At 44.0% G+C, this 16952-nt stretch overlaps 3 protein-coding genes across 5 annotated transcripts; all 3 read right to left on the minus strand.

Moving 5' to 3' along the window:
* Nucleotides 1-82: 82 nt before the first annotated feature.
* On the minus strand, nt 83-6270 carry LOC129595158 (glutamate receptor-like). The gene is made up of 16 exons (XM_055492075.1): nt 5691-6270; nt 5452-5586; nt 4865-5146; nt 4531-4787; nt 4166-4291; nt 3908-4063; nt 2856-2963; nt 2705-2797; nt 2367-2639; nt 1995-2309; nt 1696-1745; nt 1557-1636; nt 1031-1486; nt 812-849; nt 596-736; nt 83-525 (listed from the first exon to the last, which is right to left on the minus strand). Exons 1-16 carry the CDS (start codon nt 5770-5772, stop codon nt 373-375), a joined length of 2745 nt encoding a protein of 914 aa, XP_055348050.1. The 5' UTR covers nt 5773-6270; the 3' UTR covers nt 83-372.
* Nucleotides 6271-7281: 1011 nt separating this feature from the next.
* On the minus strand, nt 7282-11451 carry LOC129595222 (glutamate receptor-like). The gene is made up of 15 exons (XM_055492150.1): nt 11246-11451; nt 11051-11185; nt 10714-10974; nt 10321-10580; nt 10145-10255; nt 9940-10086; nt 9775-9882; nt 9602-9691; nt 9289-9525; nt 8841-9155; nt 8600-8729; nt 7969-8412; nt 7872-7912; nt 7588-7728; nt 7282-7514 (listed from the first exon to the last, which is right to left on the minus strand). Exons 1-15 carry the CDS (start codon nt 11319-11321, stop codon nt 7401-7403), a joined length of 2610 nt encoding a protein of 869 aa, XP_055348125.1. The 5' UTR covers nt 11322-11451; the 3' UTR covers nt 7282-7400.
* Nucleotides 11452-11773: 322 nt separating this feature from the next.
* Nucleotides 11774-16833, minus strand: LOC129595174 (glutamate receptor-like). 3 transcript variants are annotated; one of them, XM_055492093.1, is made up of 15 exons: nt 16685-16833; nt 16481-16618; nt 16105-16377; nt 15064-15323; nt 14880-14996; nt 14618-14770; nt 14446-14553; nt 14248-14337; nt 13952-14182; nt 13572-13886; nt 13382-13511; nt 12506-12943; nt 12395-12429; nt 12147-12284; nt 11774-12085 (listed from the first exon to the last, which is right to left on the minus strand). In XM_055492093.1, exons 1-15 carry the CDS (start codon nt 16758-16760, stop codon nt 11945-11947), a joined length of 2643 nt encoding a protein of 880 aa, XP_055348068.1. In that variant the 5' UTR covers nt 16761-16833; the 3' UTR covers nt 11774-11944. The 3 variants fall into 3 exon arrangements, with proteins under 3 accessions (XP_055348068.1, XP_055348067.1, XP_055348069.1); XM_055492092.1 differs by having other exon boundaries at nt 12395-12432; XM_055492094.1 differs by lacking the exon at nt 11774-12085 and having other exon boundaries at nt 12609-12943.
* Nucleotides 16834-16952: the final 119 nt, after the last annotated feature.

A 16952-nucleotide genomic window follows, 5' to 3' on the forward strand; every position in this document is an offset into this window, starting at 1 on the left:
TTATACGAGTAATAACAATGCGGAGACATGGGTATTATTGGGTACTGCTTTCCAGCGGACAGAAATTTTAAAATTCATCAGCTACCTATGTTATTATTATTGGTTTTTATGCCTTTCCCATCCCAGTCAACAAACAAATACAAACTTAACAACGTTCACCACAGCCATTTGCAAGCTATGCCACTTAATTGCAATGGAAATACGCAATTTTGGTGTAAAGAACCTGGAGATACATTCTCCCTAAAATAAATAACTAAACAAAAGCGATCTCGTTGTAGTATTTTTCAGATAACAATTGAGCATCAAGTTTGCCGGCAGATCTTGCTGTATAATGCATCCGGCTGCAGCATTTAACTGGAAGTGTTGAACATCCTATAGTTTCGTATCACTCTGCGTCGAATCCTGCGTTCCTCTCCTCCAACCATTCCGTAAACGTCCATTAAGTACGGAAATGGGTGGTAGCGGAAGTGGCCGTTTGGGCTGATCGTGTTTGCCCAAAAGCAGTAGCACACTATCCAGCGATATCTACGGCAAAGAGCATAGCCATTACTTTCTGTATCGTATGCATTTAAAAGACGATCGAAATTTTGCGTACATTGTACGCGCGGAATTTGGCACGCCCGCGATAGAGGAATTCCCCAATAGCCACTATTAAGGATATCAGCAGTCCACCGGCTAAGATTATAAATAAGCCGGTCAAATCCATCGGGCTCAGTGAACTCAGATCACTGGAATCCTACATACACGGATAACGCTGGAGTTACTTAACGTATTACACAGGAAGTACCTTTGGTTGAAATCATATTCATACCGCTTTACTGTCCTTCTCCCTTTGAGCGCGACATTCATCTGCAAGCAAAATAAATTTCCGTTAATTTTGCAATCATTTCAATAGTGCGTACCGGTGCTAGCTTAATGTTATACAAACTGGCTATCAAATAAAAGGTCACTTTTGGCGGGATTACGGTTGGCGCCCCAAAGCTGTAGTAATGTGGTTTTTGTTCCCTGTCTAAACAATTTCAAATCGTACCGTTCATTTCGCGGGAAAACCACCGGGTCTCCAGCATTTTGAGAATCCCATTCTCGTTTAAGCGCAGCAGCGATTCTGAGAAGATCTTGCGGTAAATGGAGTCTCGCGCCACGGCAATGGCGTAATTATCGTAGAATAACGGTAGTCCCAGTGTCATGGTATCGCAGGGTTTGCCGCTGTTGACAAAATCCACATAGCTGCGCGGCGCAATGTAAGCGTAGCCCCCCTGGCGCACCCGCTCCGTCCCGTTCTTCTGGTCCCCGGTGATCCAGTCGGGATGCGACAGCATGTTGCTATACATGGTCTGGTAGACTTTCTGTTTGGACACATTGAAGAAATGCGCCGAGGCCACGTTGAGGATATCGTAGCCATACTCCACTTTGGTGGGATCCTGATAGGCCAGGTCGTCGATGGTCTGGATGGGCGAGGTCATGCGATTGACCGTGAGGAAAGCCGCTGTATACCAACATTCGGTTAGGCTTTTAGATGAGCGGTATTAATGTACATACACAGGTATAGAATTCACCTAGATTGGCGGTGTAGGTCGCCACCACGATCATGGACCAGGCAAACCAGGCAGCAACCGCGATTTTCGTCGCAACGGCTCTAGACAGCAAACACAGCATTATAGAGACGGTTTCTTCCATGCAGGTGGTGTGCAGTACCTTGGCTCAATGTTGGGTCCTTGTTGCAGAAGCGTCGCAATTGTAAACCACTACAAATCGTTTCATCTGACATTTCAAATAACACAGCGTTTTTGTATCAAAGTCTCCCTAAACCGTAAAATTTTATCCAGTAGCAGAGAAATAGAAAATCAAGGCACTTCTTCTTTTATTTATCTGTACATTAGCTAATAGCGTACCGTGGAAGCTTTCACTGGCTCACAGAATTGTATTATTTTCAAAGTATAGGTTGTGTGTTTTATTACTTAATAAATTTGAGTATCTGCATTTACTGTACGTACCAGTGATTCTTCGGCTGTGTACTCGTTGACCAGGCCATTGGTCGCGCGGGGATCGCAGCGATTGGACAGATGCCATTCTGACGGCGCAATGCGCCCAACAATAAAGATGATCAGGAAGGTGATCATCAGGGCCAGTCCAATGGACAGCCACAGAGTCCAGGAGAACGGATCCAGAAAGCTGAACATGCGCACCTGCCGGCCGGTAACCGTCTTCATCATAACCACGTAGGCATCGTTCATAAAGGGAATGGTAAAGTCCACCACGGCTTCCCGCTCGGAGATTATGCTCAGATCGCCAATGGTCATATCGGCTGTCTGTGATACAAAGACACGGTTTAACGCTCACCAGTGGTACTTGACATTTTTACATACACCGTGTATTATTTCAGCAACACCACCGATCCATGTCCCATTATCCAGTTTCCTCCCGTACTCATTGTCCTTGGACATGTGGAAGACAAAGTTATAGTCGTAAAATTTCTTGAGATCCTTCTCTAAATAGTCCAGCAGATCCACACTATATCCTTCATAGCACAATCCGGTGACATTTCTTCCGATCACCGCCTGCACCGCGTCCGGGTCCTTGATGGGTCTTTGTGTAACGGTCGAGTGGTTGCAGGGAGCCACGTTGAGGAACTGATCCATCTGTGGTCAAGCAGCGGCTGTATTTAAACCTGTCTGTGTATGCTGGTCAGTTTGAACTGGATTACATAGAATCCGACAACACGTATGGTACTGTTCTTTTCATCTGCTTTCTTGTTTTTGGTTATGTGCAATCCGAAGGTGTCGTTCCACGTACCAATCTGGATAAATAAACTGTTATAATAAAGATCCACGAGAAAAAGATATTGCATTTATTACCTGGGACATTTCGCCGCCGTTCAGCATCTCGACAATATTCAGCTCGTATTCCTTGCGGTAGCCGCCCTCGTCGAACTCCGTCGGACCCGTTAATTTGTCCACCGACGTCTAAGAAATGTTCCGCAGTCAGATATGTACAAAGGCATTTAAGGGAAGTGGCCCGGTACATGGTACCAAATTTGTGTACATGCACGAAAACTTCCACTTTCGCGCACTCCCAAACACATTTTTGTTTCGGTTTATGCCGTTTTGTAGCCAGAAGATTTGTAAACACTGGCGTGAAAACCGTTTGTGCGCGCAACATCCGGTTCGGGAATTAAGGCTGCTAGAACATTCCAAAAAGCTTACATGCGTTCAGGTGTACCAAAAGTCTCATTATGGACCGATCTCCCTCAAATTTTGCACGTAAATGCACATAGCCATGAAGATCGTTTTTATACCGATCCAGACTTCCATGATTTTTTTCCAATTTTAAAATGAATTTTAAAATTTTTGAAATTCATTTTAAAATTGGAAAAACATGCTAGAACAGTGGATCGGTGTAAAAACGTTCTTCGTGGTTATGTGCATTTACGCGCAAAATTTGAGCTATAATGAGACTTTTGGTCACCAGAACGCATTTAAACTTTCTGGAATTTTCTAACAGCCATAACTCCCGAACCGGATGTTGCGCGCACAAACGGTTTTCACACCAGTGTATAAAAATCTTCTGGCTACAGAATGTCATAAACCGAAATAAAAAAGTGTTTGGAAGTGCGCGAAAGTAAAAGTTTTCGTGCATGTACACGAATATGGTAGCATGTACCGGGCCACTCCCCTTAACTACTGATAGCGATGGACGAAAATGTGATAATGCACAATTCTGGTGTATTTGTTCCTTCTAAGATTTGCGGATTGCCGTATATGATTTCTAGTGTCTTGCCGTGTATGATTTCTAGTATTTCTAGTGTCTTTCTAGTGTAAAACCTGTGGCTAATGCCTTCATTACTTCACAAGATAAGTCAGTGGCGTGCAAGTCGCAAGCACCCGACCAGCAACAGTAATTACCGTACCTGACGCAGTGTTTTGAGCATTTGCTCTCCATCGTACCAGGTGTTGTACGGCAGTGCTGTGCAGTCCAGTGACTGTACGGATGGCGGATCATTAGCGACCTGTTGGACTGCCGCATGTGCCAGATCGATGGAATCCATGGCCAATGCCAGGAGAGTCTGTTAAAATTGTCCACGTATTTCTCTTAACGTTATATATTCGTGCTGTAAAAGTCTCCAATATTTTGCAGCTGGAATGTAACTGGAAGCGTGCCACAGTACCGTCATTGTTTTTCCGTCACCTTGGCTGGTTTTGTTATACTGGATGTCTTTCTTGTCGATTAAGGTCAAACAGGTCAGACTGTTGGATGTGTACTGCAGGATGCCGAAGTTGCTGTTCTCAAAGTCCTTTATTGCAAAAAACAACAGAAAACTGGGTAATGCCGATAATCTGTTTGCGTAGCACGCCTAATTGTTTAATCGTCTACTTGGCACTGTTAGCGTTCTTTCTGGAAAGTTTTTTTATAAAAGTTTTTTTATAACTTGTAATTTTTATAAGATTTGTACAGTACAGTACATACTGTACATAGCTGTATACAGTACATAGTTGGACAAAAATGAGAGAAAAAGTTGAAAGTGATTCGTACCAGAGCAGCCAGGATAAAGTGGAATTTCCGTTGCCGGACCGTATCACTGCTTAGCAAGCTGCGCATGATCTCACTGGCCTGCGACGACGGAGTGTCAAGTATAATGCGCCATTCTTTTATACCTTCCAGCAGAATAGAATTGAGCAGATAATTAACGGTCCATTCGGAGGAGTGCGCTAGGTAAAAGGACAAATAAAAATTGTCCAGGGCACCGGTCTGGGTGTGCGCATAGTATAGACTCAACGCCTGATCCAGTTCTGCAGAAACAGCGTAAAACACGCTCAACGACCACAACCAGAATTTAAATATCTCTAGTAATTGTAACAGGGATTACTCTTATTGGAGTCGGTGACATAGAGCGCATATTCCCATTTGTACACCTTGGTAGCGAGATCGATGACGGCGCGCATCGTGGGCGGGCGCATATTGAGCTGGAAAGAAGGGGCCGGTGCCGGCTTGACTAGGTCGTCGGAATCCAGGAAGACGGGCCGGTAGAAGGACGACATCATGACCAGAGGGACATGCATGGCCTGGCTGTACCATTGCAGTTGCGCCGCCACGTCTGGGTTCGTGAGGGCCACCATGATCCACGTCCCGTTGCGCAGGGCGCTGCAGACTGTTCACAAACAAATAGTCAATACAGGAAAAAAATTATACAACGCATACACATTTTGTTGGTAAAATTGTGTTAATATTTTCATAAATAATTAAAAAAATTTTTATAAAAAAATATTACTAAAGGAAAATTGCACATGCGATGGTTTCGTTCAGGCAACGAACGCCGAACGGCATCCTGTTTTGTTTTCTTAATAGCTGCAACGACGCGGTTTACAATTAATATGGATGTTAGAATATTGTGGTATAGGGTCTTAAAAGACTATGTAAAATTTTGCTGAACTGAAAATTAATATGTTGACATACTTTGATTAGCATTGTAGAATTGGTCTTTCTCCGACAGGTTCACAAACGAAATATTCTCATCGACAAGTGTCCCGTTGTAAGCCAGCTGACTTAATACCACCGGCGCTTCAATGACATCATCCCCCACGAAGAGAGCTGCAGCAGCCAAATATTTTAAGCAGACAGATAGTACATATTGACACCCGAATTTCATACACGAAATGCAAAGGGTTCAACTAAATGTTCGAGAGAGTACGTACCAATACGGGGTACACTCAACGCGGAAGGAAAAATAATGATAGCGCACAGCCAAAGATAATTAATCCAGGGATTCGGCTTCATCGCAGCGAGCGCCAGATCCTTATAATATTATCCAAATTCGGCTGTGAATCTTGCGATTGCCGACCGTACAATCAGCTCCAGTAATTACCAGCATTTTTCGCAATATGCTTCAAGGGAAGAATATTTGTCAGTAAGCAAATTACAGCAGCCGCACATGTGTTGATTCAGCCGAAAGGTATTTCCGTCCTTCGCTAGTTTTTTTCTCTGCTGAACGTAATGAACACTGACAACAGTTTAGATTATTAACATCCAAAAGTAGTACCATCCGTTTATCCACATCCCTTTTTCCACCACAGATGAATAATGTCAGGAATCCGAATAAGCAGTAAAAATTTAAATGGCGGTTGATTGTATGAATATTCTGCAACGTAAATAACCCCGAACAGCAACTAATACCGTCTACTCTAGAGGAAAGCCTACTGGGTAGTCCACGATACAATGCGAGCAAGAAAGGAAGCTACGGGTTTAGGGTGTGCGTTCTAGCGAAGACAGCGAAAACCGGTTTGTACAGCTCGTACGCGCACAGACGGCCACACTCATACGTGTGTAAGTGAATGCGAGCGGATTAACCCACTCACACGCACATGTGCCGATCGATCGATACAGCGAGGCAGCATTCAGCTTGCGCTTTTAGCAGCACTGGAATCCGCTGTCTTCGGTCTATTTATAGTCACAGCAGAGAGGCTGCATTGATCAATCAGCCTCAGCGGGCAAAAAAGGCTGTTCGCAGGCTTTTTAACATAGACCGTAGCCTCCTCATTTAGTCAGATTGTACATGTACACACTACTTAACAGTGCGTTAATTCGTGCAAATCATTTATTTACGCGAACTAAAAGAAAAGCAGCATGAGCTAGATCGCCGCGAGGTTAAATACCTGGTGCTCGTGTCATCGCCTATCAGTACAGAATATTCTTTAAAATGTGATATAAAGAGTGGATATAATATTAATGCCGAATATAATACTGAGTTATTGTTTACTGTACTTGCTGCACTTTAAAGCCCGTAGGCCAGGTAAGAAAACAGTATGGACTCCCATATACAAGTATAGGACAAAATGATGCCGCTTGCAGCTTGAACAGTTTGCTTTGGAAGTGAGTATTGGTAGCGAAAAAATAATATAGACGATTAAGCAAATCCACTTTAGCAATGCTGTCGGTAATGGCTTTGCCGTTGTTTTCAAGTAATTACCTTTCGACAAAACTTATCGACAAACAGGGTGTACTAAACTGTATTTTGTTTGTTTCAGCCGGTTGAGTTATTCTGTACATTGCGATTTTATACAGAGCTTCATATGGATTGTGCATATTGTGTCTGTACAGTATAATATAAAGAAGTACTTGTCGTTACACTGCAAAGCTGCACACATGTAGTATACGTATAAAAAATAACCGCCACAGATTGACGTTCTGAATTATGACCCCAACCGGAAAATCTTTACGGTAATAGCCTGCCTCCTGCTTCGTAATTAGCCGTAAAAGCAGTATCAACATGTCAAACGTACTGTCAAACTGATTATTTATTAAATCAGTCTGCATAATTTAATAACCACAACTTAATCCATTGAAAGACACTTGGAAATGCATGACAGTTCAATGTCAACAGAAACGAAACATATATCTCCACGCTTCTATTGAATGATTTCTTGACCGCGTGAAGCCGGTGTGGCTTTGGCCGAATGTGTAGAAGTTGCAACATGGCTTTTGGGCCGGCGCTCGGTTAGGAGAAGTTGACCCATAGATACCTATATTATTAGGACTTTGTAATCACGTCATATTTACGTAGATGGTGTAGTTATACATAGTGTGATTACGTACACCATGATGACGAAACTCCTGACGTCCTTTGCACAGGTATTCACAAAAAGCCACAACCAGAGCAAGCCCTAAGCCGGCAGCCAGAACAATAAATAAACCGGTCATTTCGTGCGGATTCAGCTTGCTCAGCTCATCGGGATTCTAAAAAAACCAGCGTTAACATACAGATGAAGTTCCATTGCTTATACAATAAATACGGAAAATAGCAATCAATATTCATGAGGTTCTCGGACTACTGGAATAAATCTCTACGGTGTCCCCGATAATTTTGTCTCCAGTTTTACCGCTTGATGATCTTGGTCTTCATCCTCGTCTCGACATTCATCTGCAAAATACTTTGAATACGTAACCAGTAGGTTTTCACAGGGTATGTCATCGTACTCGTAGTCCGGCCAAACCACGTGCTTTCCAGCTGTTTCATCACGCCGTGTTCTTTTAGCCGTACAACGGCCTCGGAGAACTCTTTGCGCAACGGCGACCCCGTCGACATTGCCAGGGCGTAGCTGGAGGTGAACAACGGAAGTCCCAACAATCGGGTATCACATGGTCGTCCGTTGTTGATATATCCGACCATGGTCTTTGGTCCAATGATGGCGAAACTGCCCTGGCGCACCTTTGCCATCACAGAATCAAAATCTTCGAAAATCGTACCATATTCGACCATGGCGATCTGCATTCGCTGGTAAAGGTTCTCTTGTGTGTGTTGGAAAAAATTGCTGGCTGCGTAGTCCATCTTCATATATCCATACTGGACGGTGTCGCTGTTAGACAGGTCGTCCGCGGTTTGAATTGAGGATTTCATTCGGTCGATGGTCAGAAAAGCGGCTACAGTAAGGATAGCAGTTAAGCTTCGCAAATCACACACATATGTTTCAGGAATTGTTATTTCTCGGGTATCTGCGTGAAGATTTTTTGCGTGAACAATATCGTCAAAAGTAAAAAAGATTATTGTTTAGAAAAACTGTGGTAGCTAATGTGTTTTCAAGAGAATTTCAGTTTTTTACTCACTAACCCAGCTTTGCCGTGTAGGTTTGGCTGACGATGAGAACCCAGATAAACCATGATCCGACAGCAATCTTGGTGGCTACGGAGCGCGGTTCGATGTTGGGTCCTTGTTGCAACAAAGTAGCTATGGTGAACCACTACAACCAAGGCAAAACTGTTACAGTACTCAGAACTGCAGCACGTTGAATTTCGCAAGAAAATAGCAGGCAGCGACGTGCCCAAGCGTAAATATTATAATTCTGGTTTACCAGTGATTCCTCCACAGTGTAATCATTGAAAATCCCGTCATCGTTTTCGGGATCGCAAGGTTCTGTCAGGTGCCACTCGGACGGTCCAATGCGTCCCCCAAAAAAGATGACCACGAAAGTTCCCACAATAGCCAGCAGGATTGCTAGCCATAAGGTTAAAGAAAACGGTCGCAGGAAACTGAATATACCCAGGTCGATCGTTTCTTCTTTTCTAATCAGAATATAATAATCGTCGTTCATGAACGGAAGCGTAAAATCGACGACCTGCTCACGATCGGACGTCGTACTCAAATCAGCAACGATCATGTCAGCTTCCTGCAATAAAAAGGTCATTGTTGCAATAAAGTAGCTCAATATAATTGTTCAGCCTTAGATTTTCCGGGACTATGAGCTTGAGAATCGCAATATTACATCAGCAGCTGCTATATCTTGTTGATAAAATGCACACCTTACGCAAAACTTCTCCAATTGCTCCGGTCCACCTGCCGTCCACCTTGTTCCCGTACGGTAGCTTGCCCGAATTATGGTGTAAAGTGAAGGTGTAGTTTGTCAACGCTGTCAGCTGCAGGATTAAATCCACCACGAAACCGGCGTAACACTCGCTGTCATCTGTGGTAACTTCTTTCCGCACAACATGGCGATATGTTGTGGTGTCGCATGGTACAACCATTAGAAACCTCTCCGCCTAATGGAAACATCATAAATCGCACATGCTGTTTAATTATCAAAGATTCTTCTACTATTTCACGTAAGATGCTTACAAGTATCCCGACAATTCGTAAAGTTCGCTTGAGCGTTGTGTTTGGTAGCGGTAAAAAGTGTAATCTGTCTATATCGCTCCATGTTCCCCTCTAAAATGGCTTGAAGCAGGTAAACACTTTTTTGTGTCGCATATCCCTATGGGTTTCAAACAGTTAAGCAATCTTTTATGTACATTTATGAAAGGCGCTCCAAATCGCATCTGCAGTATATTCAGTTTGTAGTTTCTTCTGTTGCCAAGTTTGTCAAATTCCAGCTTCCCAGTCAGTCCAGTGTAGTGTGTCTGCACGAGTATTCGGTGAATTGAAATTGGTTAAAAGGAAAACGCTAAAGTACCCACATTCAGTAGTAGCTGATGAACACGGCTTCCTTCCGCCCAAACGTTGTACGGCATAGCGCGGCAATCCAGTGATTTTGTGTTAATGGAACTGTTTCTCAACGCTGACATGACGAAACCAATGGCGTCGTAGGCTAGCGCGTCGGCAGTCTAGAAAATACCACGCTAACTTATTGCGACGATGGCATTACGGCAAACTTCCACTTACCGTAACTACATGTCTGTGTGCGCTGGAAGTTTGATCTTTTTCCATCATCGACAGTACCGTTAGACTGCTGACAGAAGAGTGAATAATTCGAAAATCTGCCCCTTCAGTATCCTGACAATGAAAGGTAAAAATGTATACAGTACAAAAAAACTGGTTAGGCGATGTGATCCTCTTACCAGTGCTGTTAAGACGAAATGGAAATGCCGTTCTCGAACGGCTCCGTTACGTAGTATAGCAGTAATCAAAGCTATTGACATATTAGTCGGTAGATCAAGAATCATCCGCCATTCCTTGATCGGTCTCCGAAGGATCGTGGTGGTAATGTATTCTGTCGCACTGACCAGTGACCCGCCTTGGAAGAACATTCCGTATAGTTTGTTGGGGATGCTGCGCAGTTGGGCTTGACGGTTGTACGCTTCCCAGGCTTGAACGCTCTCTTATGACAGAAAACATGTCTTCTGTATTTAGGTTTTGATTCTACTTATTAGGACTGAAAAGCCTTCTACGTGCTTTAGCATTCGGTTTGCGCAGAAGTACAGAATTCAGGCGGAAATGAGTGAGTCACTAACTGGTATTGGAATCCGTAATGTAAAATGCCTCTGTCCAACTGTAGCCTTGCGTAATGACATCCAAGACAGCGTGAATCGTTGATGGTCGGACATTGAAATGGTACGGCCCAATCGGTTCATCGGAGAAGCCCAGCGGATCGTACGACGAGCGAATCACCACGGGAATGTGCAGCGCACGACTGTACCAGCCCAGCTGATTGGAGCTCTCCGTGTCCGCCAAACCAATCAGCGCCAACGTCCCGTTTCTTAAGGCTCTACACACTGATCAGCACTCGCATTGAGACCATTCCATCTTTTCGATTCTTCTACGACGAGGAAGTTAGGATATTTTACGCACCCGTGTTTGCATTATAGAAAGCGTCCTTAGCCGAGAAGAGACTAGTATCCACAGGTAAACCGCTTTGTAGAACTTTACTGATTTCCTGCACGTCGGCCGCTACACCAGCCAGATCATTCTTTTCGGCGAAAACGTCTGCAAATGATTATTATGAGAATCAAGACACAATTTTTACGTATCCATCGGATTACGTACTGATGCGCTGTCCGTAACCGTGATGCCGAAATAAGGACCACCAGAGAGCGCAGATGGTAAACGACCAGGAAAGCATGACTAGCAGCTTTTCTAGCAGTGTTACCAGGAATGCATTTGTGCTGTTTTGAGTCTTTTGACAGCTAGTGCCGTATAAAGTATTCCTTACACACGTGTACAAAACTACTACTTGAATGAAAATCCTAACAATACGTTGGTGTAGCGTAATCATTAATGCCAAATTTTTAGGCTTTTGATAATTCTGCTCTGTGCCTAAGGGCGACCGCCATGCAGTACTGTACTTTCAGTATGCGAAATCTTACCACCTTAAAAGTTACACATAGGCTGGTACATTAAGTAAGACTACTTTGAGAAATTTACGATGGCTTTACTGATTTATTTGCTCTGTAATCGGTTGGATCGCCCTCAGCTACTGTTGTCCACGATAATCGATTCTGTGGTCTGTGCACATCCATCGTTATAATTAATGGTAAAAGGATTCTCAATACATTCGACTGCGGTATAAGCGAGTTCGACAACCGACGGATTTATTTGATTTCTTAGTTGCATAACCACTGAATTTTGCATGCTTCCAGAGCGTAGCATTTTCAGCACTGCTGAATGAAAAGAAAGCAGCGGAATTACAGGCGAATTTGTTCAATAACACGTTTATCACAGTAATGAGCTATGTATGTTGGGGCGTTAATCTGGTCTAAGAACCGGCATCTCCATGGAAGTAGCGTCAGACGGTCGTTGGCGAGTCGTTCGGCGCAAAATAGTTTTACGTAGTTCTTCACTCGTTCCGGTTCTTCTTTCCGTGAGCAATACAGTCTGCATGGATATCTGCAAACCGGCAAATTACTAAACGTTAGGGAGTACCCAACGCTATCATTATTGTACGCACTTTGTAGGCTCTGAATTTCTTGTGGCAGCAGAGGTTTTGACAAATCGCAAAAACTAACGCGATAGCCAATCCGCCGGCTAGGATGATAAATAATCCCGTTAGCTGGCGCGGTGTTAAACGGTTCAACTCTTTGGCCTCCTAAACATTTGTGCAAAACGTACAGGAATTGCTAACAACAACTGAGGCTCCAGATAAACATTACGAAAAAAAACTGTATTGATCTATCATGAGTAGTTATGTCTCCTTACTTTTTCCTCTTCCCTGTTTATGGCTTTACAGTCTTCTGCTAAAAGAAAGCAATCAATATTGTTCGAGCATAGTAAGAGGATGGATCCATAGCACGAATTCTAATTACTAACGCTGGCTAAACCATGTAGCCTCAATTTCTCTCAATATGCCATTTTCATTCAGCTTAAGAATAGCCTCCGAGAACTTTTTCCGAAGCGGGGACCCCGAGCGCACCGCAATAGCGTAGTCGGTGGCGAACAGCGGCAGTCCCACAATACGCGTATCGCAGGGCGGTCCACTGTTCGCGTAGTCGATCACCGTCTTTTGTGAGATGAACGCAAAATTTCCCTCTCGCACTTTGGTCACACCTTCCTGGACGTTTTTCACCGCGGTGTTGTACTGGATCATGAAGATCCGCATGCGTATGTAGGTATCTACATCGCTGTTGGCAAAGAAATTAGCGGCCGCATGGTCACCGGTCAGTGTTCCATAGCGGATGTCGGTCTGGATGGCCAGATCGCGGATCGACTGGATGGGAGAGGTTAGACGATTGATGGTTAGAAACGCGGCTGCAACGATATGGTTTTTTTTGACTTCTATGTGGCGCTGTTTTCTCGATAGCAACACGGCATCCGTTAATATTCCACAAGGTTCGGTTTCGTAAAATCAATATTAACGAATAGCTTAAATGCGTAATCGCTCACCATAAGTCCCGTTAATATCCTGGTCTCCTTGAAACTTTTTTTTAAAAGGCATGGTTTTTCAGTAAAACCGATTATGGAAACGAATCTTCACGAAAATTAGTATTCACGTTTTCAATTTTAAAACACATTTACAACACGAGTCGCACACATTTTAAAACTCTTTTTTAACTTCAGTAAAAGGCTGTGCAAAATGGTCCTAGTATTATGGTAATAGGCAATTGATACCGATGCTATGTACCGGACCATTTCACTTAACAAATCCAAATGCGTTGTACATGTATACGGTAATTATCGTCAACCTACCCAGGTTAGCGGTGTATGTTTGGCTGATAATCAGTACCCAAACAAACCACGCGGCAACGGCAATTTTCGTCGCCATCGACCGGGGTCCGATGTTGGGGCCTTGTTGCAGCAACGTAGCAAGAGTAAACCACTACAAAAATAAACATATACGGCGGACGATCATAAAGCAGCTGTTGCACCTATTTTGTACCAAAGACTCCTCGGACGTAAACTCATTGGTGACACCCTCCGCCTCATCGGGATCGGGATGCTCGGCATGATGCCACTCCGAGGGCCCGATGCGGCCGACGAAGAAAATGACCACATACGTGCCCAGGATCGCCAAGATAATGGCCAGCCACAAATTCCTCGAGAAAGGCAATAAAAAGCTGAAAATATCCTGCGGCTCCTGTTGTTCTTTCTTCATTAGCACTAAGTAGTCATCGTGTAAGAAAGGGATGGTGAAATCCACAACGGCCGCCCGATCCGACGTGACACTCAAATCCCCAATGGCCAAATCCGCTTCCTGTGTTACACACTGTCTTTAAGAAAACTCCATTTATGCTATTGTAAGGTGCTACAAAATGTGACCTTTCGCAATATTTCCCCAATCGCCCCGGTCCAGGACCCGTTGATCTTGGATCCGTAGTAACTTTTCGTCTTGCCAGTATGGAGTTTGAGGGACAGATTCGTTACGGCTCCTAATTCGCGCACAAAATCGGCAATGTATCCCACAAAGCACTCAGCGGGATGGGAAGGTGTTGGGGTTTTGTTCTCGTACTCGGTCGAGTTACAGGGGACCGTCATAAGAAATCGGGGAGCCTAGTAAAGAAAAAGGCGTTTACTGAATGTCGCTGCATCTTCAGCAGCGCGAAAAGCATATTAACCGTTATTCCAATAACTCGTAACGGGAGGTTGTCACTTTCGTCTTTGGAGTTTTGAAATTGCGTTCCACTAACATCGCTCCAGATTCCTTTCTGTACAGTATAAATTCGATACTTACCCGGTAGTAGTAAAATAATACTAGTGCAGTTCATATAACACTTTATCAGCTTAACCGTGGGATTTGCGACGATTAAACGTACCTTCACAAATCTCCCGCCCTTGTTCATCTCCATAATGTCGAGTTTGTAATTTTTCCGATTGCCAAATTTATCGAATTCCAGCTTTCCAGTTAAGCCAGTATACTGATACTGCAATAAACATAAGAACGGAAATTTCGCGAAGTTGTTGACCCATTAGAATTGCCGGTGTTACATTTTGTAGCAGCTGACGAGTAGCATCTCCATTTTCCCAGACGTCAAACGGTGTGGCAGTGCAGTTGATGGATCGACTCGGCAGAAGGCTGGCATTGGCTGACAATGCCGTAGCGACAAAGCTGATAGCGTCAAACGCCAGTGCATCTTCTGTCTGCAGAAAGATCCTGTAATTGATCAGGAAACGACGCGGCCAAAACCGTAAACTTCTACAACACTTCGCTAGAATTATTTTTTTATAACTTTATTATAAAGGCGTTTACCGTGGCGATATTGCTTCCACGGATGGTTTTCTGCGTCTCCGCGTCTTGTATCATCGACAGTGCTGTCAGATTGTTGTAGGTCGAGTAGAGTGTTTGAAAATTGGCCACTTCGAAGTCCTGATAAACAAAATTAAAATTGACAGCATCCTTTGCTTTTTATGGTCATTGGCCCGTGCACTCTTACCAGCGATACAAGAATAAAATGGAAATAGCGTTCGCGCACGGCGATGCTGTTGAGGAACTCGTTAATTAACCGCACCGACATCTGTGCCGGTAAGTCCAGGATCATATGCCATGGCTGAATGGGCACCCGCAGTACCGTTGATGTTATATAATCCACAGCGTGTGCCACGGAATGTATTTGGTAAAATGTGGCATACAACCGACTAGGGTTGCTGTTTGCTTTGGCGTGCTTCACGTATACTTCCCAGGCTTGATCGCTTTCTGTTGGAAATGCAACGCATCACACCACAGTTGATTACCACCGCTCCTCCTCAAGCTCTGTTTGGCTAAATCTCGAATGAAATTGAGACAGTTTTAACTGTAATTGCACTCGTGTTCTGGCTACGCGACAAGTCGTCGCGAGACATTTGGTTTTACGGACATTTCGTTTAAGGACAACTCGTTTTCATGGCAAATAGCCATATGACTATTTGTTGCCATAAACCAGTCGATTATTTTTCCACTCCCCAAAAGTCGCGCTATCAAATGCCGCACAACAAAACGAGTGCAAAACGAGTTGTCTCAAAACAAATTAGCGGCTGCGACGAAAAACGTGTGGTTAAATGTCTCACGACGAAATGTCCCGCGACCACTTGGGCTGTCACGCCTGTTCTACTGCGTAATGAGGGTGCACATGTGAATCCGGAAAAACCGTCCACCGGTTAATAAAAAAAACGTCCGGCGAAAATTTCGCCTTATCTAATGATTTGCACTTCTCGATCTTATGAACAGAGCGGAAGTCGATTTCGACCCGGACGGTTTTTCACGAGTTATATTTGTATGGAGACGGTTTTACCGGGCTACATACTGTGCACACAAATATAAATCCGGCAAAACCGTCCCGGTCGAAATCGACGTTCGTTCAGTTCACAAGATCGTGAAGTGCACAAAATTCAACTGGCAAAATTTACACTTGAACGCTTCTTTTTAACTGCCAGACGATTTTTCCCGCATGTAAGCAAAAGCGTCCCAGTGGTTTTGCCGGTTACGTTAAATTACGAACTTGTATTGGTGTCAGTAATGTAGAACGCTTCCGTCCAGTTGTATCCGTGCGAGATAATATCCAGAACAGCAAAGATTGTCTGCGGGTGAATGTCGAAATGATACGATCCGTGGGGGGGATCGGCGAGGGTGTCGGCATAACTGATCTGCGTATGCGACGAGCGAATGACAGAGGGGATGTGCAGAGCTCGACTGTACCAGCGCAGCTGATTGGAGCTCTCCGCATCAGCCAATCCAATTAGCGCCAATGTCCCGTTTCGAAAGGCTTTACAAACTACGACAGATTCTGTTAAGCTGACTGTCAACCGCGATGTGTAACGGTATTTCTCGTGAAATAGCAGAACTTGATATCTAGCTGTAAAACCGTGCAGTCTCACCAGCGTGGGCATTATAAAAGAGATCACTGTCCGAAAATGGACTGACATCAATTTGTAAGTCGCTCTTTAGGGTTTTCTGGTGAATCTTTGCCGAGACAGATGCGATTTTCGATACCTGATTTTTTTCGGTGAAAATACCTACAGGAGAGTTTACAATGGTTTTTACAAATATTATTGCAAAGTCAGTTATCATAGTTCGCTTACTGATGCGCTCTCCATGTCCGTGATTCCAGCACCAGATTAAGCACAAGCTGAGCGTGATAATACACCGGATGAGCATAACGAACCATCACTATACCGTTTAAATGGCTCAAGTGTTCTCCAGAATATGTACTATGATGGCCCAACGCACCGCCAGCGCAAACAACAATGTGCGCATGATTTTTGCTACAATATGTGAACCGACGACTTTAGAAGTGTTTTTCTAGCTCGAGGGCGAAACGTGCCATTTGCTTCCGTGAACATCAAATAC

Source organism: Paramacrobiotus metropolitanus, unplaced genomic scaffold (genome assembly GCF_019649055.1).
Source record: "Paramacrobiotus metropolitanus isolate TYO unplaced genomic scaffold, Prichtersi_v1.0 Parri_scaffold0000075, whole genome shotgun sequence".
Taxonomy (NCBI): Eukaryota; Metazoa; Tardigrada; class Eutardigrada; order Parachela; family Macrobiotidae; genus Paramacrobiotus; species Paramacrobiotus metropolitanus.

Bases quoted from the DNA above. Each gene is read 5' to 3' on its own strand.
- LOC129595222 (XM_055492150.1), bottom strand. From the start codon at position 11,321: ATGCTTTCCTGGTCGTTTACCATCTGCGCTCTCTGGTGGTCCTTATTT. The intron at 10,087-10,144 runs GTAAGTGGAAGT...GGTATTTTCTAG, and splicing joins CACACAGACATGTAGTTACG to ACTGCCGACGCGCTAGCCTA. The intron at 9,156-9,288 runs GTGTGCATTTTA...TTTTTATTGCAG, and splicing joins TTGGAGAAGTTTTGCGTAAG to GAAGCTGACATGATCGTTGC.
- LOC129595174 (XM_055492092.1), bottom strand. From the start codon at position 16,760: ATGCTCATCCGGTGTATTATCACGCTCAGCTTGTGCTTAATCTGGTGC. The intron at 14,338-14,445 runs GTACGTTTAATC...TATACTGTACAG, and splicing joins AGGGCGGGAGATTTGTGAAG to AAAGGAATCTGGAGCGATGT. The intron at 13,512-13,571 runs GTACAAAATAGG...TTATTTTTGTAG, and splicing joins TTACGTCCGAGGAGTCTTTG to TGGTTTACTCTTGCTACGTT.
- LOC129595158 (XM_055492075.1), bottom strand. From the start codon at position 5,772: ATGAAGCCGAATCCCTGGATTAATTATCTTTGGCTGTGCGCTATCATT. The intron at 1,637-1,695 runs GTACTGCACACC...TTTGCTGTCTAG, and splicing joins GGACCCAACATTGAGCCAAG to AGCCGTTGCGACGAAAATCG. The intron at 737-811 runs GTATGAATATGA...CCGTGTATGTAG, and splicing joins GGGAGAAGGACAGTAAAGCG to GATTCCAGTGATCTGAGTTC.